Source organism: Corythoichthys intestinalis, chromosome 6 (genome assembly GCF_030265065.1).
Source record: "Corythoichthys intestinalis isolate RoL2023-P3 chromosome 6, ASM3026506v1, whole genome shotgun sequence".
NCBI lineage: Eukaryota > Metazoa > Chordata > Actinopteri > Syngnathiformes > Syngnathidae > Corythoichthys > Corythoichthys intestinalis.
The window spans coordinates 46,685,474-46,706,417 of record NC_080400.1 but is presented as its reverse complement, the minus strand read 5'-3'; the positions used below and the strand labels follow the sequence as shown (position 1 = coordinate 46,706,417).

Sequence of the window (20,944 nt, the reverse complement as noted above, 5' to 3'; positions counted from 1 at the left end):
TGACGTTTCGACGTAAACTATTATTTTCAGCCAATCAGAAGACACGTATGACGTTTTTGTCTGACGCATAGACGTACAAGAAGCAACCTAGGGGATGACCTATTTACGTATTGCGGAAATGAGTAAAGCAATGGTCAAGCGTAGTGCAGTACATCAAAAACATAAATTTTACCAGAAACATACGAGAAGACCAAATTGGATTTTAAGGTATATGTCTATATGGCTTTTATACTGTAAACTATCATGACTAATTCTTTGTCAGTTGAACGATTAGGAAATGGACCACGCTTCTATGCGTGATCTAGTACTTCACTGTTTTGGTACATTATATTATATACTGATGAACTTCCGCATTTGGACCTTTGAAACGTTTTTTATTTTTTAAATAATAATAACTAATTGGTTTGCTTACTGCATTTAGCTGCTCTAGCTACTTGATTTCTTAGTTGGCTCTTGCATTAGGAGAAAAAACAAAATGTACCAGTCGGCTACATTCGGGGCTAATTTCTGTACTCACTTAACTTAACGTTACAGTGGGATGATAAGTTAGTGAATTTATCTCGTTTCTCTAATATTATACCACGTAGGTTGAAACAATTACTTTGTAGACTTTGCTTGACAATACATGAAGTCATTTTCTGTTGAACGCTTCTAGAACTGGGCAGCCTATACAAATGTTGATGTTAGCTTTATTTTTGCAGTTATATATTCACCCGGTTTAGTATACGCGCTTTGAAATGATGACATCTGAATAAAGCAGTAAGCTGTGCCGAATGTTGATCCAGCACGTATTTCCAATTGCTAATGACAAGCACTTTTCTTTTCTCCACACATCCAGCTCGGTGGTCAGATGAGGAGGGCCTGCAGAGTTTTCCCTTGTTATCATCCTTTGTTGTGATGGCATTCCTCCACATTCCTGGCATAACCACATTCCTTCTGCTCCTCATTCTATCATATTTTGCTCTTTTACTTTTGACACATCTGCCATTTGATACCCCTACATTTCCTTTTCCTCATTTACCTTCCTCACCATCATGCGGTCCAGGTCAGTCATGGGCTGTCCGGATCCATGCTGAGCCACATCATGCACATGAACAGAACTCTGAAGAACTACATGTAATTGCCAACCAGGTACTGTACTTTATTCACAAAATGTAATGAAAGTGCAATGTCAAGTGCAATGTCAACTTCAACTTCTCTCCGATGTTGTAATATTACATCTGCTACTTACTCATAGTGTTTTATAAAGGTGTGTGTGTATAAATATTCTAAGAGGGGTTGATATTACAATTGAGTTCACTGTTGTACATGGGGAGCAGTGCAGACTGCGTGCAATTTTTAAATACTCATTACTCATATTCAAACATTGTGGCAGTTTTTGAGAGGTAGTTTAATGTCCCAAAAGCAGTAGTAAATATGAATTCTAAGCGCAAGAGATAGAGGGGGATGTTATTGTTTAGGTATGGTCGACGAAGGGAACACATCCCTTTGGTTAGGCCCAAACCTATGTCCAAATTCTGTGTTTCTTATTTTTTTTCATAAATTTTAACTACTGATCTTTACTCATCGCATGTGTGTTATTATTTACTTATTTTACAAATGATCAACCAATCTAGAACATCTGCTGACGGGTTGTGGACTTCATACAGTGTATATCTCTCCTAACCACTGTTTGTTGCTGTGCCAGCCACCTTACTCATTTTAGAAAAATCTAAAGATGCACTGGTTGTTAAGCGCCACTGACGGAAATAAAGCCAGAATAACATGAAACAAGGAAATTCCACTCCTGAACATTAATTTCGGATAGTTATATTTGCTTATCTTTATAGTATGGCGATGATGAGTCACAAGGATGAGAGGTGCAATTTAGCTTTGCTTAAAGGATGCACGGATAGAAAGACTTGTAGTTCTTAAAAGATAAACGTTATTATCAGTTAAAGTAATTTGATATTGAAACCCCTCTTGATGTTTTCGTTTTTATACAATTTTGTAAAATTAGTTTAACTAGTAGGTCGCCATTGTTGTTGAAGTCACAGGGCGGTGACATCACATGGTTCCGCTGCCCGGCTTCCAGAGTATGACTTTAGTGACATAAACATGTCATCAACCCTTTCAATTTGAACCCGAGAGGAACGTTAATGAGCATGACAGCACTGTCGTTATTTCAAAAAACAAGCAGCAAAATCAAAATGGACAGGAAAGACGGGATTAGATGGGACAAGAGCAGGAAAAAAAAAACTGTTCTGCCAAAATGTGCTACACCGGCGAAACGTCTTTCAAGATGCGAATTTGACACCCAAAATACTACCGTGCGCTTTCAGCTTGTTGTTTTTCGATGTATTAAGAAAATACTTAAACGTAGTAATATCAAATAAGGGTGATTTAAATACGCGACGTGACTAATGTGGTCAACAGATCAACAATCTGCTTTGGAGTGGAAACACATGCAAGAAGTATTTTAAGGCAATGAAAAGGTAATAAAAGACTCAATTAAAAACACAAATAGTAAGTACTCGCTGCTTTTAACCGATAAGCGCATATGTTGGACGTCTCGCCGCGTAGAAGAAATTGCAGTAACCCGGTAGTATTCGTCGAGTGACGTTGACAATCTAGGTCATTACCCTGAGTGTCCATTGTGCTCTTAAAACATGGCTTCCTCAGTAGGTCAAAACACGTACTAAAGATTATAAATTTTTATATCAATGGCAATAATTTAGGTTTCTAATAACATATTGTAGTAAAAGAGAACAATTGTCGCTTACGGTATTAGAGCCTATTAGTCTTAAAGTCCGAGGTTCCCTTTAAGAATAACCAGTGTTGGGCACGTTACTTTAAAAAAGTAATGAGTTCGTTACTCACTACATCTTCCAAAAAGTGAGTTAGTAACTGAATTACTCTATAGTAAAAGTAACTAGTTACCAGGGAAAGTAACTATTTCCGTTACTTTAAAAAGAAGTTGTTGTATGTCAAAGAATTTAAAATTTTCTGAGCAGTATTCGAGTTAGTTGAATAGAGAAGAACAGACAGGTAGTTGTTGTGTTATAGAACCTTGTAATATTTATTGCAACTCAACAGCAACAGATTTATCCTACACTTGAAGTGCAACAAAAATAAACAGATTTGAATTACTTACCACAGATGTCAACAAAAGCTTTGCCCCGGGACATAAATTACACTTTACATGCACGTTCTTTCCTTTAATTTCGACCAATTTGAAATAGTGTTTATATCTCCACCTCGTAAAGGACAAATTTTCCTATGAATGCTCTGCCATCATATCCCTCTGCATCAGTTTTGCGTGTGTTTGCCGCATGCGCTGTTCCGGTTTGTGTGTGAAAACACCGGCTCTGATTGGCTTACCATGACACATGACTCTAACCCTCAGCCAATCACAATCACTTCCATCGCATCTATACAGGGGGTGCATTCAGGTAGCCTCGTCCCCCTACTCCTCCCGTCACCCTCAAAGCGGCTGCCGTCCTCAAGATGGAAGCAGCATTCTTGCTGGCTGACAGTGGTGGGTGGGAACGAGGCTAGCATTCAGGTGTAGCAAACACAGAAACGTTAGCAAGCTTTGGAAAGCATGTCTAATTGAATGAGCAGGGACAAGCAGCCTGGAATCATAAGAAGTACGTGCGCTGTTCTCGAACCTGAACACACCCCAAGTCTTGGATGACAAATAAACAGAGCAGAGTAGACTCGCTACGGCAGGTAGTTTCTTCAATTTATTCAAAGTAACGCACCTCTTTTGACCGTCAGTAACAGTAATGGCGTAGTAACGGCGGAAAAAATAATTAGTTAGATTACCGTGTTACTGAAAAAATAACGCCGTTATGTAACGGCGTTATTTATAACGGCGTTATTCCCAACACTGAGAATAACTAATACTAAGATGGTAGATTTCTCCATTAGCTCACAGCCTTGAGCAACAGGAGGCTGGTAACTAAAAAAGACACTGACTATAGTAACAAATATTAAATCAAATTTCACAGAATTTTACAATATTGTTGTTTAACTAAAAGGCACACAACTGAAAACTACATTATAGAACTCGTGAAATAAAGGGAAACTTAGCTCTTAGGAGTGCTGCAATGTCAATTCAATTCAACGAAGCCATAGTGGTGTAAATCAAAAATATTTCACAAACTAATCCTTAAATGCCAATGTATTATACTATTTCACACACTTGTAAACATCTTTAAACTTTGCCGTACATATGCATAAATCAATTACAGTGAAGTACGCATGTCTTAGGGTGACATGTGGTCAAGTTGTCACCTCCCAGTCTCCATCCACTTCTGTACTTTTGGTACCATGTTACAAATTTAACAGCTTCCACAAACTAAATTCCTCCTCAGTCTCTGCACCCAGTTAACAGTATATTAGATATCTAGCCTGCCGGCAGCATTGGTACTTCAACACTTACTTGGCAGATACCAGTAGATTGATAATTACAGGTGAACCGAGGCTTAATTGTGTTGCAGGGGGTGGTCTCCTGCTGAGTAAAAACGTGTGGAACTGTGAAATGGCGTAATGACTGCAAAGTTAACAGGATATTCTTCTTGGCTTGTTACACTAAAGTGAATATAAGCTATAGGCCCCTAACCTTTATTTGAATGTATTTTAATCTGTAATATGTGATACTGCGACACATCCCTAATCGTAGCAGAAGTGTCTTTACTTTGAGGGATATGGGAAAAGCTTTTTACTTGTCTTTACTTTCGTTATTCCAGGTAGCAGAACAGGCTGGGCTGCATAACCAGGGCCAGATTGGACAGTTAGAAGGCCACTACTTGCTTTGTTCTTCTCAATCAGATGATAATATTTGGAAGAATGATCGCCATCCTGTGAATGTGCTAGCAAGCCACCCAAATGTCCTTTGGTACTCCCAAGAGAGGTTGTTAAGCCGCTCCAAAAGATCGATGGCCTTCAATGACCCTCAATATCCTAAACAGTGGCACCTGGTAAGGTTCTATTATAAAATATTTTACTTGGTGACACCATATACTGTCTAAATAATGGAGCAATGTACAGTAGAAAGTTGCATTTTAAATGAAGTAAAACTAGTTTGAAATGACACAGATTAAAGTTAAACCGAGTGATTATACAGCTTGTGAACCATTTGTTACATTTTGTTCTTCAAACTATACATTCACCTTGTTATTTTAATCTGTCATGCCATTTGTTCAGCTTGTTCTTCAAACTATACTAGTACATTCACCTTGTTAATTCTAGTCTATCATGCCATTTGTTCAATTTGTTCTTCAAACAATACATTCACCTTGTTGATTTTAATCTCTCCCATTTACATTATATGCTTGCATTGAAGCACAATGATGTAAATAAGGGCATGGACATCAATGTGACCGGTGTATGGGAGCGCAACATTACTGGCCAAGGAGTCACCGTTGTGGTAGTTGATGATGGAGTACAACACACGCATGAAGACCTAAAACCAAACTATGTAAGTCACTGTGAATTTATTCATATACACCTAACCACTTGCAGACTTCAACCGTTTATAGGCTGAAAGCAGTGTTGTGCATAAACATGTTCAATGAACGATCGTTCATAAACACGTTCATATTTTGGGCAAATGTGAATTGAACGCATCACACATACTGTATGTCTCATCACATGAACTTTGCTGTGACCGCGCTCATTCTCGCAGTTGTGAGCGGCGTTTATAACCTCGTTCATGATTTCAGAATTAGAGCCTTTCCGACAAAGCTGCAGATAAAAGCCATAGGCTAAAACCACTATTAAAAAAAAAACCTTAATAGCAGAAAACTATCCAACCTGGCAACCCTAGCAGCCTGTCACGGCTGTGTTGTTTTAGCAAATACAGCAGCATGGTCACACGAGACGACAGCTGTCGTAACCCAGTGTTCTGTCTGATTTTGCTCCCGAAGCTTGGATGGTGGCGAATAAGCATTCTTTTACATTCAGTTGGACAATATTATTCAAAGGTGCCAAGTAAACAAGTTACATCATTAACATACATGTGCAATATGAATGCATGGTAAATAAATGCTTAACGGCTTGGAGATGTTAACTGTTAGAGTGCAGTTTTGCAGTCATGAATGCCCCGTCCCGGTGAAGTCCCGGACATTATACAACCCCTAGCAACAAGTATGGAATCACCAGTCTCGGACAAGCACTCACTCAGACATTTTATCATGCAGAACAAAGCTTGTAAAAATAATTAGTTCAAAAGTGCAACTCTTTCGCATTTAGGAACACTGAAAGAAATGAATAAAATACATTGTGGTGGTTAGTAAATGTTACTTTTATAGAGCAAGTGCAGGGAAATATAGATGGAATCACTCCATTCTGAAGAAAAAAGTATGGAATCATGAGAAACAAACAAAGAAATAACAATCAAAAGTTCAAAACATCTCTATTTAGTAGCATCACCTCTGGCTTTTATGACAGCTTGCATTCTCTGAGGCATGGACTTGATGAGTATTCTTCATCAATTTGGTGCCAACTCTCTTTGATTGCAGTTGCCAGATCATCCTTGCAGGTCGGAGCCTTGCTATGGACCATTTTTTAAAATTTGCACCACAGGTTTTCAATAGCGTTGAGATCTGGACTATTTGCAGGCCATGACATTGACGAATGAGTCTTTCTCCAAGGAATGCTATAACAGTTTTAGCTCTGTGGCATGATGCATTGTCATCTTGGAAAATGACAAACATATTTTCAGTTGAAGGGATAAGAAAGCTATTTCAAATTTTAATGTAAACTTGCGCATTTATTGAAAATTTAACCACAGTCATCTCCCCAGTTACTTTGCCTGACAAGCAGCCCCATATCATCAAGGACTTTTGATGTTTTCTTCACGCAGTCATCTTTGTAAATCTCACTGGAACAGCACCACACAAAGTTCCAGCATCATCACCTTGTCCAATGCAAATTTTTGACTCTTGACACCTTGTCCAATGCATTTTCTTGACTCTTGACATGATAAAATGTCTGAGTGAGTACTCGTCCGAGACTGGTGATTCCATACTTTTTGCTAGGGATTGTACTAGGACGCCACCCTGTGAAAGTCCATGTCAGTTGAATTGGGAAATAGCTTTCAGACATAAGGGCTACCCATTTAAATCCCAGGACCGGCTAGTAAAATACAAAACGTTTAATTATGAGTAGGCGGTTAAACGATTAAAATGACTAGTCGTGCGCATTCATAATCCCAACTATACACTCTGTATATGGACCACGATTTCCCCCTTTTTTTTTTTTTTTTTTTTTTTTTGCATTGTCCCTAGATATGTTTGCCACACATGGAAATTATGAATAATAGAATAGAATAGATGAGAAAAAATAACCATTTCACTTGAATTTCACGTATGCATTTTCCCCACAATTGATTTTGCTTTAAAGAGTCCAACGGGCAGCTATGATCTGAACTCCAATGACCCGGACCCTATGCCCCACCCAGACGTTCATAGTGACAACCACCACGGGACTCGATGTGCTGGCGAGATCGCTGCTGTTCCAAATAACAGTATTTGTGCTGTGGGAGTGGCCTATGGTAGCAAGGTGGCAGGTACACTGTTGAAATTTAATCTCCGGTTAAAGCTTTATTCTATTGTGCTGTATGAGGTATACATTGAAACAACAAAATTCTTCCATATCCAGGTATAAGGGTTCTGGACGGCCCACTGACAGATAGCCTGGAGGCCATAGCCTTCAACAAACACTACCAAGTCAATGACATTTACAGCTGCAGGTAACAAACATACTTGTGTCACTGATTATTTTGTCTTTTTTTTTGCAGGGCGTCTGGGGTGTTACTTGATATCAAACAATAAACAGTGGTACCTCTACTTAAGAATGTCTCTTCATACAGAATTTTCAGATTAAGACACGCCTCAATGGGAAAATATTGTCTCTTCTTAAAAAACAAATTTCAGGATAAGAAAGGCAAAGGTACTCGCAGCACCCAGAGTTGACGAAACATAACATACTTATAGCTGCTCTGCCATTACCTAGCATTACTGGCATCCAATTGGCTAAGAGGGACCTCTACTGTATGTGTATGAGGGTATACCAACGTCCTCTTCATTCACCCCTTGTGTTCGGACAGATTTATTTGAGTGTATTAACTTTGATTCTTTACTCTATTCTTGGTTTTTTACATTATGCACAACTCAGATTTTACATTTGTTGTGGAATAATCTAATTGTAACCTATATTTGTTGCATGTTTTATTGCATTTTTATTCTAAATCAACCGAAACAGATTATAGTAGTTAGAGGGGCCGATAACCGATTTTTGGAGCCCATATTAATTAGAGTAAAAGTGTTAAAATTGGCATAAAAAATGAGTAATGCAAACACTGAACTTCATTGAAATGCCTAAAGCATGTTTATTGAATTACACAAATAAAAAATAGTAACTCCAGAAGTGCCTGAATTTCCTAGACTCAGAAACATCTCAAGTTCAATAAAAGGTTAAATTAATAGCTCTAAAGGAAAAAAAAAAATGTTCCAAAAAAAGTTTTTTAAACCTGTTACTGTTGCACCGTGCCGCCTTCATTATGCAAATTATTTTTAAACAAGAATAATGAAAAAAAATGCTAGTCTTTATTAAATACTTCATTCAGTGAGTCCAGTCAAATCCGCTCATTGCTGAGAACAATCAATGAGATCAAGCACACACACAATGAGTTGCCACAGCACACTAGTGTTTCACAAGCTAAAACGATAATTGACACATTCAATGTGATTGAAGGTAGCGCTGCCAAGCTTTTCCAGCAAGATCAAAGCTTCAATGCCTGTCAATCATCGTTAACTATAACAAGAAAAACTCGCAGTGCACTGCAGACCATGAAAAGCAGCAGGATGGAAACTGAGGCTGTACGAGCATTAAGCAGAAAAATATTTTAAATGAAGAACCCGATCCTTTTCACCTGATTCCGATCCTCTGAAAAATGGCGCGATACCTAGTCCCTATCCCTAGTTTTAAATTAACTTTTTCATATCTGTCGGCCGGATTTTAAAAAAGGCCAATACCGATATACGTCAAATTTCGAAATATCAGCTCGTCTCTAATTTTTATGCATTATAAAAGGTTTGTGTCTGAATTTTGGGGGGCTTTGAACGGATTCAGGCATTTACATGGAAATCGAAATTACATGCAGCATTACACTGCTGGCCAAAAGTATTAGCATCCCTGCAATTCTGTCAGATAATGCTCAATTTTTCCCAGAAAATGATTGTCAGTACTTTTGACCAGCAGTGGAGATGTTATGTCCACTGAAGTGACCACTGTTCCTGAAAACAATAATTCATGAATTTATCAATCCATTGTACATTGAAAGTTATGTAAATTGGCTTTTCCCTAGTTGGGGTCCCGATGATGATGGACACACCGTGGATGGGCCCCATCCTTTGGGCAAGGTGAGAATTTTCAAATGTTGACGTTAGTGCTTTTTTCCTTGTTATATTTTACTACATCCTACATAATGTCACTCACTACCTTTTACTTATTATATTTGTTATTAACTCATTGGCTGCCACTGACAATGACAGACGAATCAGAGTTGCTCTAAAAATGAACTTTTTTTTTACACTTATCTTTGACATATACAGTAAGCACTTTCGCCACTGATTATAAGGAAAGAGATCAGCAACCTTTCCTGCTGCTTTAAATTTAACTAATTCATTATCTGTCATTGACGGAGATGGACACTAGGCATGTGCCGGTATGAGATTTTGACGGTACGATAACCGTGAGCAAAAATACCGCGGTTTCACGGTATCACGGTATTGCAATTATAGCTCCAAAATGTGTTATTTTGAGATGTATGGGTTAAAAAAAACAACAACTTATTTCCATTGAACAGGATTTTTTTTTTTTTTAAACATAGTTGCAAATTGGAATATGAATGTATTGTTAAAATATATAAATTATCAATTTAAAAAAAACAAATTTTAAATAAAATTAAAATATAACGTAGACTATACCCACAGCCACAGCTCAAGTTGCTCAAGTTTAGAGCAAGAACAAAATAATTTCTATAAAAAAAGTAAAAACTCTTTTGAATAAAATTTTCAGAAATTTATACTGCATAATTTTTTTTTAGGCTTGAAAAGCTCAAGTGAAGTTTCGCCATTTTCAGCCACTGTGTCAACTCTAGTCTACATGATGTCATGCCTTTGTGTTAGAAAGAACAAAGAATTCAAAAGTTAATAAGTTAGTTAAAAATGTATAAGTTAGTTAAAATGTAAATATTGTTGTGGAAAGGTTTCATCTTAAAAAAAAAAATAATAATAATAATTGGGAGTGAGACCTCTCCTTGATCCAGCGAACGTGGATTTGTGCGTAGGGCATGATCATCTTTCCTCAATTAACGATCTTTGATGCTATGCCTTTTTTTCCCCCTTCATTCAAGAGAATCAAGCTTGTTTTCTCACTCTGCGGCTGTAACACTCGACGAAGTTGCTCTCCCAGCTAAGTCAGGCTAACATTCGTCTTTTATAAGCTTTTAGTTAGTTTGTATATCGAATTTCAAAGGAAAATATGTGTTTTGTTTTTGGCGAACTCATAGTGCTAATCTGTTTAGCTACTCACACATGGAAAAATACAATTGTACAACGTTTTAAATGTATTCATTCTGTGTATTTCACGTACCACGATTTGAGAGCTCAATAAATTGAAGAAAAGAACGCCTTATGTTTGGAGTATTTGTTTCGGGTTCGCTGGCTGTTTAGCCGATAATCACTTTCACACGCAGCAACAAACGGGAGGGGGTGAGCGCTGCCGCGCCACGCCACTTCTGGCTGGATTTTTGACACATGAAAAATGGCGAATACCGTACTACGGTCTGACAGAAAATTTTAGTGGTTTTGAAACCGCGACGTTTTCACACCACGGTAAACCGTGAAACCGGTAACCGGCACATGTCTAATGGACACCCAACACATTTTGACTGGAAGTGAGGCCTTATCAGTGTCACCCTTGTGTATCTTGATGAGGATTTTTATTGACCAAAAATTACACCCTTGCAATTCCCCATTTTAGACTCCTGCTATATTTTTTGGTTCATCTTCTTGCCCTTGTGATTAGCACCACTCAAATTGTTCTTGTGGAATTTGAACTTTGAAATCGTAATCCCCAGTCAATCGTGAACCGATCGTCTTAAAACTTTTAACTATGCAGCATGGGCCAGTATCCATCAATCCTTGGAGCCCGATTAAAATTTTTTGTATAGGGCTGATTAATTAATTTCAGATTTATTGGTGCCTGGAGGTTACGAGTTAGCCAATAAAAGGCATGCACACACAGCAGAGGTGGGTTGAGTTGCCAAAAATTTTACTCAAATAAGAGTAGCGTTACTTCAGAACAATAATACTCAAGTAAAAATAGTTATCCAAAAAATGTACTCAAGTACAGGTAAAAAGTATTTAGTGAAATGAATACTTGAGTAATAAGTAACTATATGAACTGTTATTATACTTTAAAGACCTTTAATCTACTGCATAACCATTTTAAGGCAAAGAAATACAAAAAACTCAATGAATTCCAGTGGGAGAAAAAAAATACAGAAATGAAGCAGCATTCGTCCAAAGAGCATGAGTGCACTCTAGTGAAGAAAATATATTTCCTCTAATGAAACTAAAAAGATCATACTTCTGGTTTTTCCGTGGTCAGTCAGTTCCAAGTAAAAACTGGGAGATAGCATAAATTCCGCACTTTCGAGTTATGTTGAGGGCAGCGCGCTATGTCAAATACTTAATTTTCTACAGTGCTTTAAAGACGCCACATGGTTGAACAGGCGGGCATGATCATAGAACAGCAAGCTCCAAGTCCGATTGATATAATGGAGTGATGTGATTATTGTTGCGACCATAGGCGGATCTATTATGAAGGCGAAGTAGGCGATCGTCTTAGGCCCCCAACCAGTCGGGGGGCCCCAACCAGCTACCCCTGCCCCAACGAGCAAGGGCCTGGACCACCGGAGCCAGCAGCACCCCCAACTATTTGTCATGGGTGGCGTAGCTCAGTGGTAGAGTAGTTGTCCCCCCCAACCCAGATGTTGTGGGTTCGATTCTCTGCCCTGATGAACTTGCCCAAGTATCCTTGAGCAAGATACTGAACCCCACATTGCTCCTGGTGCTGCGTCACCAGTAGGTAGATGGCGATGTAGTGTAAAGCGCTTTGAGCGCCTTGAAAGGTGGAAAAGCGCTATACAAGTATAACACCAACACCATGTGTTATTACGTCAGCATACCAAACAAACAAATAACAAAACAAAAAAGAAAGGCATTTGAATGCTGCATTTATATTATTCCCCCCCCCACACACACACACACACACACATGCACTACAATGGACTGTTCCATGACTACGGACTGCATAACAATACAATAACAGTAAAAATGTTTAGGTGGGGGTCGCATGTCTAATTAACAACATGTTTTATTGAAGTTGCTAAGCCTGTCACGATATGCAATGAGTCCATTTATCGCAAGGTAAATAAAAATGAGGGTGGCAATTTTTACGGCTGCGTTTTATTACCTCGTGTGTGCGTGCATACATTTTTGCGTCTGTATAGATGACATATGAGACTCCAGTTCCTTTCACAAATGTTTATTGGTCAATCAACACGCCGTAGAATTACAGTTCAGTCATAAAAATTAGGAAACACATCTATATTAAACACTGTAAACGTTAGCATTGCTACATTGAGGCTAATGGGGAAAAAGACAACCTACTTAAAACATTGTCAGTGTTCTCCAAAACGCAAACTTGCGGTTAAAAGTTGACACTTCAAACATGAAAAATAGCTGGTTAACAGTGTCATAGCTGGTGATGTGATGTAAAGAGCAGACGTGACTTCTGCGACGTATAATAACTTCTTTAATGCTCAACAACACTTGCGCGCTTCACACTAGATATCATGAACACGCAACCTAGATGCGGTTTGCTAGATCACTCCAAGTCCCATGCCATTGGCTGCGTTAGCCCGGTTGATCATGGGACACGTAGCCTATATACTACAAACAGCATTTGCTAACAAAAAAATGAAGAAAAAAAAAATCTATTAATGACACCACAAGCAATGACAGAGAGTGCTTTTTACGGAGTGTAAAGCTTTTGGTTAGGGGTTTAGCGAACGTACTATCGGTGAACATTTCAAGATAAAAGCACGCCATGTTCGTCATATAAATATGGTTTCAGGAGTTAATCCCACATGCTTCAGAATTATAATATGTAAATACTATAATACTACAGAATACAGATTCTACACTAATAGCTTTAAAATGACACCCTTTATGAAAATATGATTGGCAATGAATAATTACTATAATATTATTCAATAATTTTTTTTAAAGAATTGTTTTGAATGTTGGAAAGGCAAAGTCAGTTTTCTGAATCGGTTTACATACAATTCTTTTGCACTGGTAAATGCTATCAGCATTTAACCTCATTTTTTGTGATTAATTATTGTTATTTACATGATTATTTGTACTTTAACAAAGAATTTGCATGTTCCAAAATGTTTTTGTGAATTCATAAACGTCAACAAAAATGTCATTGCTAAATTTGTAAAAAAAAAAAAAAAAAAAAAAAAAAAAAAATTAATTAAAATAAATGATTAGATTAGTCGACTGATCGTAAAAATAGTCTGCTGACTAATCGGGAGAAAATTAGTCGTTTGGCCCTAGTGTACTGGAACATATTTCCTCCACACCCTTCTCACCTTCTTAACCCCTGACCCATTTTCATGCCTGATTTTAGTTGTTCATCTTCAGCCTCAATATATAGACACAGTCTCTTTCTCTGATATACAATCTAAATGAAGTTATACAGTGCCCTCCATAATTATTGGCACCCCTGGTTAAGATGTGTTTTTTAGCTTTTAATAATTTTTTTAATTCAAATAATATGGGACCTTAAAGTGCCTGTGACACGAAAAAGCATGTTTATTTCATAATACACGCGGTATTTTATGCCGCTGAATGATATGGGCCGCTTGGATGTGTGTGGAAGCGATCGCTATTTTTATTTCGTTTTTTGAATCCCGCGCCATGAAAATGAGTGACTTCCGGCTTCGGTCTTGCATTGAGGAGGAGGGCGCTGTGACGTGTACGGTAGAAGACGTCCTCTTCACGCTACAGTGTACTGTTGTGTATGAGGACGAAGGATTCAGCTGATTTTGCGGATTAATACGTTTATTTTTCGCATCACGCCAGCCAAACGGCTGCAGAAAAATCATTCTGTATGAGGGAGAGGCGTATGCGCCTTTTTGGAGTTTCAAAAGGTTCCCATTCACCGTGGATATTTACTGTGGGACCATTGGACTTACGAGGAAGTGAGTAAACATCTTGTTTTGTATTATGTCAAATACGAATACAGCGATTACAAAGTAAACACTACAAACTTCCTTTAAATGAAGGACTACTTACGTTTGATCATTGATAGGCATGTAAAAAGCTCTCCTAATGCATTAGCAGCAGCACTGTTAGCTACACAACAACTCCAACCACCCTCCTCCGGGGAACGAACTGTAAATTGCTCTCTGCCGGGCGTTTTGCCGATCCACTAAGACATTCGACAACCGGGTCGTCATGTCAAATAATCCAGGATAGCTATGTGTGATTTTCCGCTTTGAAGACTTTGAAACATCACTCGGTTCGGGTTAGCATGTCGGCTAGCTGTCACGCCTTCTGGTTTGTTTACATTCTCCGAAGCCGGGGAAGGGAAATGACATATGTCCGATTTAGGTGTCATAAAATATCGTTCGGGAGGTGCGACAGTAAAGGTGAAGTCGACAGTTTTGACCATTATGGAGTAATTTTGCCATGTCGTCCTGAATAAATGCATTTTTATTATTTCATATTCCATTCAGCACAAGACTGTTATTTGTCATGACCATGCCATTTATTTAGCAATTGGGGAAAATACTTGGATAAAAAGAGTATCCTGTAAAAATATTGAAGTAAAGAGACAGAAACAATGACATTTTGCCGCTCTCTTCGTCGCGTTTTCCTCATTGCGAATAGTTCCCCCTCAACGGGCTGACTGGTCCTTCTCAAGCCATTTATATAGCTATTGGGGAAAAATACTTGGGTAAAAAGAATATCCTGTAAAGATATTGGAGTAGAGAGACTGAAACAATGACATTTTGCGGCTTTCTTCGTCGCGTTTTCCTCGTTCTGAATAATTTCCCCTCAATGGGCTGAATAGTAAAATCGATGAGCCAAGTCTACCGCTGACGTCATCCACCTGTTGGGGACGCTAAAGCCCTATAATGGTAGGCGTGGCTAACCGGCAGATTAAAAGACTAATTTCTCGTCATCTGTGTTTTGCTAAATTGTTGTATATAGTCGAATCGTCTCAAAATATGATTCTAATTCACATAATAATGCCATTTAAGACTTTTTTTCTCGTGTCATATGCTCTTTAAGAATTGGCTGGCTTCTATAACACAACAACTTATGAAGTTCTGTACATATGACCCTTCACCACAGAAGTGAACATATATTGCACATCCATATGTTATAGTAAACCGTCAAATACTTACAGACATATATTTCCGAGGTGGAACGCATTCACAATTTTCAATGCTACCGGTAGACACCACACTGTGGAAGTGAATGAGTTTGTGAGCAAAAAAAAAAATAGATGCAGCGAATTATTCTGACCGGCAGGTGGCAGCAATGCCCCACAAATGGTCAACTGATTTCCCGTACTGGTGTATAGCGCAGCACAGTACATACAGTATTATCGGTCCTATTAATAATGTTATCGGATTTATTGGGGTGACGTCATAATTCCAATTATCGGACCGATAATTATCAAACCAATAATTATCGTGCACTAGTAAAAATAATTATTTGACATCAAATAATGTGTGTCACAATTATTAGCACCCCTGGTGTTAATACTTTGTACAACCCCCTTTTGCCAACAAAACAAGGTCTGGGGGCTAAGATGGCCATGGGAGGAGCTTGATTTTGTGTCTGGTGAACCATTTCTGTGTAGATTTGGCCATATGTTTAGGGTCATTGTCTTGCTGAAAGACCCAGTGACGACCCACCTTCAGCTTTCGGGCAGAGGGCAACAGATTTTGATTTAAGATGTCCTGGTATTTCAAAGCATTCATGATGCCATGCACCCTAACAAGGTTACCGGGGCCTTTGGAAGCGAAACAGCCCCACAGCATCACTGACCCACCCCCATACTTCACAGTGGGTATGAGGTGCTTTTCAGCATGCGCATCTTTCGTGGCACGCCAGACCCACTTAGAGTGTTTGGTTCCAAAAAGCTCAATCTTGGTCTCATCTGACCAAAGCACACGGTCCCAGTTGAAGCCTGGGACCGTGTTTGCTTATTTGAATTAAAAAAAATTATTAGAAGCTAAAAAAACACATCTTAACCAGGGGTGACAATAATTATGGAGGGCACTGTATTTCCTCACTCTTGTTCATGTTGTATTAATGTAGTGAAAGGTTGTATGTAGATTGGGGCCTTTGAGGCTGCCTTTCCTGCTTCTTTTGTGTTAAAGGAACATATAAAGAGGGCCCCTGGTTATGTTCACCTTCGGCCCCTAAATTGCCAAGTCCGCCACTGTTGTTCATTCCTGTCTAACGGGAATGAAGAATTCCACATCAATTTGCCTCACCTGATGAAACAAAAGGTTTTACCCTTTAGACATTTTCACCTTGAAACGTACAGTGACCAGCCTTTTGAGTTTCCATTCTGAAAGCAAGTACTGTCGGTGAATGTGAGGGATCATTGTGCAAATTCAAAGGATGCAGTCTTACTTTTCTCCAACAGAGGGCTGTGCTCCTAAACATTTATCCGGCAAGCTTCATGACATCCAACATTCCATTCTGTCTTACTTGTATAACAGAACATTTAGTCTGTTTAGCTGATGAATTATAGTCTCTTTTCTTCACAGGCTGCACTTCAGCATGGAGTCATTGCTGGAAGACGGGGTTTTGGAAGCATCTTTGTGGTTGCCAGTGGCAATGGAGGTCAATATAATGACAACTGCAACTATGATGGTTATGCAAACTCCATATACACCATCACTATTGGTAAAATAGTTTTTAAGTCTAATCTTTGCAAGCTTGTAATTACATTGTCTTAGACATGTCCATAACTAATTTTTGTATTGTACTGTATTGAATCAAGGAGCCGTTGACGAGATTGGCAGAATGCCCTATTATGCGGAGGAGTGTGCATCCATGTTGGCAGTCACTTTCAGCAGCGGTGGAAACAAGCTGAGAAGCATTGTAGGTCTTACTTGATAACACAAAATGCATGCGCAAAATTGTTGTTTACCATAGATGGAAAATAATAAACTCACTTTTTAAAGGATATACAGTGAGGAGCAGAAGTATTTGCACCCCTTGTGATTGAAAGAACACCCACTTAGTAAAAACAGCGCTAATATTTAGTGCAGAAGCCTTTGTTTGCAATTACATTGGATGTTTTCTGTAGTTCTTCACCAGGTTTTCATATATGGAAACAGGGATTTTGACCCATTCCTCCACACAAATCTTCTCTAGATCTTTCAGGTTTCGGGGCTTTCGTCGAGAAACACGAAGTTCCAGCTCAATCCAAAGATTTTCTATTAGATTGAGGTCTGGGGACTGGCTAGGCCACTACAGAACCTTAATATACTTTTTATGTTGCCACTCCTTGGTCAGCTTGGTTGTGTGCTTCCGATCATTGTCATGTTGGAAGATCCAGCCACGACTCATCAGTCTGACTGAGGGAGGGAGGTTGTGACTCAAAACCTGACAATACATTTCACCATTCATTATCTGCTTTATACAGTACAGTCGTCCTGTCCCCTTTGCCAAAAAGCAGCCCCAAAGCATGAGGTTTCCACCCCCATACTTCAAAGTGGGGATCATGTTCTTGGGATTGTACTCATCCTTCTTTTCCTCCAAACACGACGATTAAAGTTTACAACAAAAAGTTCTACTTTGGTCTCATCTGACCACATGACTTTCTCCCCTGACCCCTCACCAATATTTAGATGGTCCCTGGCAATCTTCAGACGGGCCTTCACATGTACTGGCTTCAACAGAGAAACCTTCTGAGCAATGCATGATTTTAAACCATTGCACATTAGTGTTCTACTGACAGTAGCCTTTGAAACTGCGCATCCAGCTCTCTTCAGGGCATTGACCAGCGCCTGATGTGTAGTTCTTGGCTGAGCCCTCACTTTTCTCATCATGAGTGATGCCCCACGAGGAGAGATTTTACATGGAGCCCCAGTCCCAGGTAGATTATCAATCATGTTTAGCCTTTTTCATTTTCTAACAATTGCTGCAAATGCTGATCCAAGCTGCTTTCCAATTGTCCTATAGCCTCTACAAGCTTTTTGGAGCTCAAGAATGTTTTCTCTGGTGTCTTTCGAAAGCTCTCTGGCCTTGCCAATGGTAGCAGTTGGATTATCACTGACCGTGGGGTGCACAGGTGACAATATTGTGCTCAAACGGGTGGTGGGTGGGTGGTTACTCATAGGGTTAAGGTGGATTTTTTTTAAGGTAGCCTGACAACACTTTGAGTGTCATAATTATTGCTGATTCTCGAGGGTAAAAATACTTACGAACCCCAGTAAATCACAAATAAATTATTTAGTAAATAATACAATGTGAATTCAGGATTTTTTTTAGATTATGTCTCTATGAGTGGAAATGCATCTATGATTAAAATTTCAGCCCTCTATTTTCTAAGTGGGTGAACTTGCAAAATCTCAAGGGGTGCAAATACTTCTGCTCACTGTATTTCAACACTCCATTGATTTCGATCAACTTAAAATAGGAACCACAAATTTTAAACCTCTTATAATAGCAAAAGATGAGAATGTTTATTTAGCTTGTTGTTTTTACTAAAAAAAAAAATGCATCAGAACATGAATACAGTAATCTTAGAATTCTAATGTAGAACACTACAGATTTGGTCAGCCGTGTAATAGTTACCCATTTGTATTTTGGTACTGTTTGTCCTTTGTCGCTACGGAAACAGTTTGGACTAAAAATGTCATTGCCTGCGGGGAAAGAGATTCAAAAGAGAGAGTCGAAATTGCCTCTCTCCAGAGGAGCGTAAACCACAAACTGACCTCAGTGGACACATAGGCCAAGTACTTACCTCTTACTGCATTTTTCTAAATTAACTATAGGACCCATTTGAAATTGATACAAGAATTTCTATCTTCCCACATTATATTTCTATGTAATTGAAATAAAAGCTGTTTCCACAAAAAAAAAAAAAACGAAAGAAAAATGGTTTACGTAATGTGATGATGTCCATAATGTTTACTTTTTGATCGTTTTCTCTTTTTTTTGACTATGTGAGTCTTAAACAGCATTTAAATATCGGCAGGACTCATGATGAAACTACATAAACTATCACCTGCATTATGTAAACATAAAATGCAATGGTAATGTTGTGTACTTTCGCTATTTAGAAGACTGCCTTATCAGGTGACAACAAACATATGCAGGCAAACACAGCAGTGACTAGCAGTTTGAAATGTTCTCGAACAGCTGTTCGGAAGAATGTTTACTCCATATGTAAACACGGACTGCTGAGAATTCCTCTGTCTATCATTCTGTTGTTAACTGTACATAGCTGTACACCGCACCAATGAAAAATGTTTTAGTTGCACGTAATGAATGTGTATGCTCTTGACTGTGAGCATAATATAAAAACCATTTGTTTCTTCAGCTACTGACAGTGACAAAAACGAAGGGTTCACTTCCTGATTCCTGCTATTGCAGTTTTCATTTGTCATACACTAGTACAGTATGATGAGGTTACTGATCTACAGTGATACGAATTCACGATCACTGTTGTAGTTAACCCAAAAAAGTAAAATGGAGCTAAGGTGAAAGTTTGGAAAGTGTCTATTAGTAGTTCTCCTATATTTTAGGATGAAAAGTTATTTGGGCATAAAATGAAACTTAGTTAGTGTGAAAGTTATGCATCCATTTCTATATGTTTGTATGTTAGTTAAAAATAACTCGAGAACAAATATAGGAATTATTATCAAACTTTCAGGATGTGTTTATCTGTAGATTCCTAATCAATTAGTTTACTTTCTGATCCTATGTTACAGTAAGTTTACCTTACGGCTCTTCATATTCATTTGGACAAATTCCTGGGCTTAGTTTTTTTTTGTTTTGTTTTTTTGTAAAGTTAGCGGTCCTCGCACCCTTACAAAAACAACAATATTTCACAATATGTGGGAAAATATTATGCAATACATTAAGCAAAACTGCCATGTGTGTGATATAGTCAGGGGTGCACATATTTTTTTTGCCCAGGTTCTCAGAGGAGGACCTGGAGATGTGAGCTTGAGAGCCGACCCACCTGATGCGATAACATTATGACAAGCTTTATTTAGAGCCAATTAACTTTAATTAATTACATTAACAATTAAGGCTTGATTAACATCAACTGGCACAACGAAATTGCCATTACTTTAAAGTGAAATGTAAAGAAATAAACTAGGGCTGTCAAACGATTAAAATTTTTAATCGAGTTCATTACAGCTTAAAAATTAATTAATCGTAATTAATCGCAATTCAAACCATCTATAAAATATGCCATATTTTGCCTTTTTTTTTTTTTTTTTTTTTTTTTTTTTAATAGAGAAAAAGCCATATTTTTCTGTAAATTATATATATATTCTGTCAAATAAATTGTTGGAATGGAAAGATAAGACACAAGATGGATATATACATTCAACATACGGTACATAAGGACTGTAGTGGGCATTTCACTCTACTGTCATTTAAATCTGTCTATGCTGTCCTCACTCCGAAGCGTCTACTTTTTCCAAAGCTAGACAGCTAGTGAACGACGCCTTAATAATCAGACTTCTTCCTTTTTCTTCTGATTTATTAATAAAATGGCCTCAAACCATTGTCCTCTTTAGACCGTCGTAAAACAACAACAAAAA

General features: G+C 38.3%; 1 protein-coding gene across 1 annotated transcript in view; it reads left to right on the top strand.

The window, feature by feature from the left end:
* The first annotated feature begins 71 nt into the window (after positions 1-71).
* Positions 72-20,944, top strand: part of pcsk7 (proprotein convertase subtilisin/kexin type 7) — a 38,929-nt gene continuing 18,056 nt past the window's right edge. Inside the window, exons 1-9 of the mRNA XM_057838370.1 lie at positions 72-207; positions 839-1,131; positions 4,734-4,964; positions 5,330-5,464; positions 7,390-7,555; positions 7,648-7,738; positions 9,356-9,410; positions 16,922-17,060; positions 17,158-17,258. Of these exons, the coding sequence (XP_057694353.1) occupies positions 898-1,131; positions 4,734-4,964; positions 5,330-5,464; positions 7,390-7,555; positions 7,648-7,738; positions 9,356-9,410; positions 16,922-17,060; positions 17,158-17,258 (1,152 nt within the window). The 5' untranslated portion in view covers positions 72-207; positions 839-897. The remainder of the gene's footprint in view (positions 208-838; positions 1,132-4,733; positions 4,965-5,329; positions 5,465-7,389; positions 7,556-7,647; positions 7,739-9,355; positions 9,411-16,921; positions 17,061-17,157; positions 17,259-20,944) is intronic.